This window comes from Triticum aestivum, chromosome 7B (genome assembly GCF_018294505.1).
Source record: "Triticum aestivum cultivar Chinese Spring chromosome 7B, IWGSC CS RefSeq v2.1, whole genome shotgun sequence".
NCBI lineage: Eukaryota > Viridiplantae > Streptophyta > Magnoliopsida > Poales > Poaceae > Triticum > Triticum aestivum.
In genome coordinates, this window is record NC_057813.1 from 563,241,618 (window position 1) to 563,246,672 (window position 5,055).

At 54.0% G+C, this 5,055-nt stretch overlaps 1 protein-coding gene across 1 annotated transcript; it reads right to left on the bottom strand.

The window, feature by feature from the left end:
- Positions 1-1,641: 1,641 nt before the first annotated feature.
- LOC123157048 (protein NRT1/ PTR FAMILY 8.3) lies at positions 1,642-4,336 on the bottom strand. The gene is made up of 5 exons (XM_044575278.1): positions 4,038-4,336; positions 3,813-3,912; positions 3,501-3,718; positions 2,765-3,327; positions 1,642-2,667 (listed from the first exon to the last, which is right to left on the bottom strand). The coding sequence occupies exons 1-5, from the start codon at positions 4,206-4,208 to the stop codon at positions 1,842-1,844; spliced, it is 1,878 nt and encodes a 625-aa protein (XP_044431213.1). The 5' UTR covers positions 4,209-4,336; the 3' UTR covers positions 1,642-1,841.
- Between the last annotated feature and the right edge of the window lie 719 nt (positions 4,337-5,055).

Below are 5,055 nucleotides of genomic sequence, written 5' to 3' on the forward strand. Positions count from 1 at the left end.
ATATGAGATTGCCATTAGGAAACACCGCTCAGTGAGGGAATCCATGCATGATGTGCGCTGGCTAAAGGACCTCGCGCACAGGCTCACGGACGGGATGGTAGACGAGCTGACCCGACTTGCCTCCGGCCTCCCTCTTTGACTCAGTTCAATTGACTGACAACGAGCCTGATCAGATTGTATGGAGGTTCACATCAGATCAAACATACACTGCTCGATCGGCCTACCATATCCAGTTCATGGGCTCGGTTCTACCGGAAGCGACCAAGCTGCTATGAGTCGGTTGGGCGCCAGGCAAATGTCGTTTCTTTGTATGGACTGCAACCCTTGGGCGCATACCTATGACTGACTTGCTCCAACGATGAGGATGAAATAATAACTACTTTTGCCCGCTTTGTGAACGAAGCCTTGAGACAGCATACCACTTGCTAGTAGAGTGCCCTTGGTCGCTCAGCGCCTGGGATAGACTGGCTGGGCTGGCGAATATGCCTTCCATGAAGACTGATAGTTGGGCGGCCACTAGCAATATCAAGGAATGGATGGCGTCTTGCTGGAGCAAGGCCGCATCTGATAAGAGGAAAGGAGTTCTATCTTTGATGTATCTAGTCTCCTGGGAGCTATGGCGTGAGCGTAACCGACAGATTCTCCAGGACTTACAGATGGACATGCGCACCTTCCTGCAGCAACTGAAGGACGAAATCACTAGGTGGAACATGGCAGGAGCTGGAATTCCGTTTGACCCGGGTTGAGGGCCCTTTTGTACATCCTTTTTCCTTTTAATGGCATCGTTTCTTTGATGTCTTTGCCTCCTTCATGGTTCTCCTCTTACACTTTCCCCCTGATCAATGAATTTGGTAGATCAACTACCAACATTCCAAAAAAAAGGATGAAACACGGCAGACGTAACGCAGATGAAACGAAACGCAAATGACATGCAGCATCGCATCGGCATGCAGGAACAGTCCTGCCGCCATGCCACATAAGCGGCAGGGACCACCTGCATGCGCCTGTCCCGTTGCGGCCGCTGGCTGACTGTGGCGCGCAGGTTGCCGCCTTGCTTTGTAGCGGCAGGTGTTGTCGTGTGCTAGCGTGGCGGCAGGTGCCACACATCGATTAACGCGCATGCCGTCACGGTTGGGGTGGTCTCTTCTGTCAAATTTATCTAGAGATAGTCTTTTTTGTTAATTATGTTGGCCAGGTGGTCCTTTTGGACAAAATTTCCAAAAAAAAAACTCATGTTCGAGACAGCCTACCCATGCACACGAATATTGACATTTCTGTATCTACAATCAAAAGAAAAAAAAAGGCATCGACTGAGACATGCCCACAAGAAAAAATATACGGGCCCGTCGCACATGCTGTTAACACGCGAGAAACAAAAACATGCTCGAACCCTCACGTGCGCTTGCGTGAATCATAAAGGAACTTCAGTCTAACGGTGAAACATGGAACCAAGTCTTGGTCGATGCTATATCTATAAAATTTTACATTAAGATTTGTGTAAAATTTTCTTTTAGTTTTACATATGCTATCTGATTTAGACTTTGGTTAAATCCCTATCGACTAAGACCTAGCCACATCCATTTATTCTTGAAATGGTTCGCTATGGCATTGAGGCATTTGTCTATTGCTGATGAATCGTGCTTTTGCTAGGTGTGATGTGTCCTTTTGTATAGGTTTTCGCCTGGTTTTTCTTTAATAAACCGAGCAGTTTCAGCCTTCGGGCTTCTTCTTCTGCAAATGAATCTTAGCAGCTCTCCTACTAACTTTTTAAAAAGAAATCTTGGGCATCATGCACCATGGGCTGTAAAAATATCTCTGCCCACGGAGAAGCAACTTAGAAATCAGCAACCCTTCTTGGATTTGTACCTCCTGGCGCAGCTCCCGAACGCTATCAGATTGAGACAACCAAGTCCGGCCATCATCCAGAAGAAGCGATCCAGATGACCCTCGTTCAGGTCGTCAGGGATCCACCCAGGCGCGCCACCAGTCGTCGTCGCCCACTGCACGGCCGTCAGTAGGAATGAGCTCAGGTAGCCGCCGGCCGCTACTGCGAGAAGCGCGAGCGCCGTGCACACGGTCTTCATCCCGGCCGGCGCCTGGCCGTAGAAGAAGTCAAGCTGGCCGATGGTGGTGAGCACCTCGCCCACGCCCACCAGCACGTACTGCGGCGCCTGCCACAGCACGCTCGTCGAGCATGGCGCCAGGGGCGCCGCCTTCGCCGCGCGGAGGCGCACCGTCTCGAGAAGCGCCGCGGCGGCCATGGCGAACACGGGCATGGCGAGGCCGGCGCCGATCCTCTGCAGCTCCGAGATGCCCTTCTCCCTCCCGGTGAGCCTTCTCGCCGCCGGAACGAAGACCCGGTCGTAGAGAGGGACCAGGACGATGACGGTGATTATATCGAAGGTAGACATGGACGCAGGCGGGACGCGCACAGAGCCGACGGTAGCGTCCATCGCCCTGCCTTGCTCGACGAATGTGGACGAGATCTGCACCGACACGGCATAGAAGAACAGGACGGTCGCCCAGAGCGGCAGCATCCGCACAAGAATCTTGAGCTCCTCGACCTGCGTCACGACGCAGAGCCTCCACGGGCTGCGCGGCACCGGCACGGCCGCAGCCTCCACCTCCTTGTCAGAAGCCACGACAATGGCGGCCTTATCGAAGAATCTGATCAAGCAAGCAACAGATCCATCTTGAGTGGTCAATTGGACCAAGCAAGCTGCAAGCAGCTACGAGGAAACCTCACAGAATTGCAGTATCTGACCTGAGATCAGTAGTGTGTTCGATCCTCTCAACGCCCTTCATGGCGATGTCGTCTTCCGGCATGTCGTAGAGCAGAGAGCAATCGGCCGGCAGCTCGACGCCAGACTTTCTCATGGCAGCAACCACGACCTGGCACACTCTGGTGAGCGGGCTGCCGCGAGTTCGTTGAAACCTGTACGTCCGTGACGCCGCGACCAGGCAAGAAAGCCCGACGGCCAGGACGACCGCCGGGACGGTCAGGCCCAGGGCCCAGCCGTAATGATCCTGCACCCACACGACGCCGGTGCTGGATATCAGCGACGCGCAGCTCATGTTGAACACGTACCAGTTGAAGAAGGATCCCTTGGTCACGCGCTCCGCTGGATCGCCGTCGTCGAACTGGTCGGCGCCGAAGGACATGAGGCACGGTCGGAGTCCGCCCAGCCCAACGGCAATCATGTAGAGGCCGAGAAACAAGACGAACTCCTGAACCGACACCATGTTCGACGAGGTGAGGCCTCTGAACGACACGCCGTTCTCGACGAGCAGCGGGAGGTACGCCGAGAATGCTGTCATGAGCATGCCCTGCCCAAGAACAGAGACACCGAATTCTATTAATCTTGCAGGATTTAGAGACAGGATGTAGACTGCAGGGTGGTGATTAATTTTAGTGCTCCAGGATGAAAACTACTAATTGCTCCATTTGGAAATGGCATAGAGATGCAGACAGTTGAGATGAGGGACTCATTGTAACGTACTGCGACGCCGATGAAGCAGGAGACGACCATGGTGCGGTACCTCCCACAGTAGGAGTCGGCCACGATGGCGCCGCCGAGGGGCAAGAGGAAGCAGGTGGCCTGCCAGGTGGACACGTTCCTCGCCGCGGCGACGTTGCTCTGGCCCAGGACGGTCGTGAGGTAGGTGACGAGATTGTACGAGACGCCGTAGAACGCCAGGCAGTAGCAGAACTCGGTTCCTGCATGAACATCGTCGTTCCAAGGTGCAGCCGGTCGAGTAAAACTAACGGAGAAAGAATTTTATTACCAACAGGTGAAGAAGAAATAAATTACCGAGAACTGCGCGGCACGCGCGCCATCCACCCGTGCGATTCTTGAGCGCCGGGTTCCCGTCGAAATCAAGGGACCCGTCGGTGGTGTACGCCTCAGCCGCCTGCGACGGCAATCCCCACCAAAATTAATAGCGAGACATCATCCATGCCATGGGTTAAAATCCCATGCAGACGAAAGGGGAGAAAGCAATTGAACCAGAGCAGAGGCGAGGGAGACGAGACGGACCTCGGCTGGAAGTCGGGCGAGCAGGGGCACCGTGTGCTCGGCGGCGGAGGCCATGGCGTGCGAGAGGAGCCTGGGAGCGTACGCCTCTCGCTCGTCCAATGCTTCACTTGGCGGCAGTGCAGGGTGGAGATTAGGGTAATCTTGTAGGAGTAGCCGTCCTGACGGACGCATCCTGGCAATTGGAGTGGCTGCAGATGCGAGGTAGCAAGGCGGCAGTGATTGAGCACTTTGAAAACGTTTGCTGGTTAGTCCGAGAGCGACAGGAACGTGACATGCGAAATGTGGACGGGGCAACCGCCATGGCGCCAACCAAAAGCATCGGGCCGCAAATCGCAAATGAAAGAAGAAGAATATTATCTTGTGGCTGTCCCTACCGATCTTCTCGTAGCGATGGGGCACCACATCCACTGGATTCAGCACGCAAGTATGGGCGTGCTATGTCGATGCTAAATGGTTTCTCCCCTTTTTGGGACGACACCAATGATTCGCACTGATGACCCGTGATAGTTTAGGATGGTGAACAGTACACCGCGTCGTGGGCTTCATCGTTCCTTTCACCGGTCCCACTTCTCTTCATCCCCACTTTCTCTCCACTTCCATCTTCTGGAGCGCGGTGGTTTCCAGTTGGTTGGTGGCGCATCATCGCCACCGGATCAAGCGCCGGTGCTCGCCGTCGACAAGTCTATTACATCCCACATGGATAATCCTACACCTACGAACTGCCTAGGAAGACCTACGTAAAATTCCAAATTACCCCCTCCGTTTCAAAATAGATGACCCAACTTTGCACTTAGGGAGTATAAACCTATCGCCCCCCTGATTCCAATGGAGGGTGGGCCCCTCCCCACCTATCGATCCAACAAACCTTCTCCACGATGCTGATTACATAGAACACGTAACAGATTTTACGTAAGTCTAGCATTGTCCATCCCACATTGCTGCTATCGATGAAGGTATGCGTCGTTGCTCGCCGCTTTGTTGTCGTGCATTTCGCGCTTTTGTTGGCACGTAAACTTCT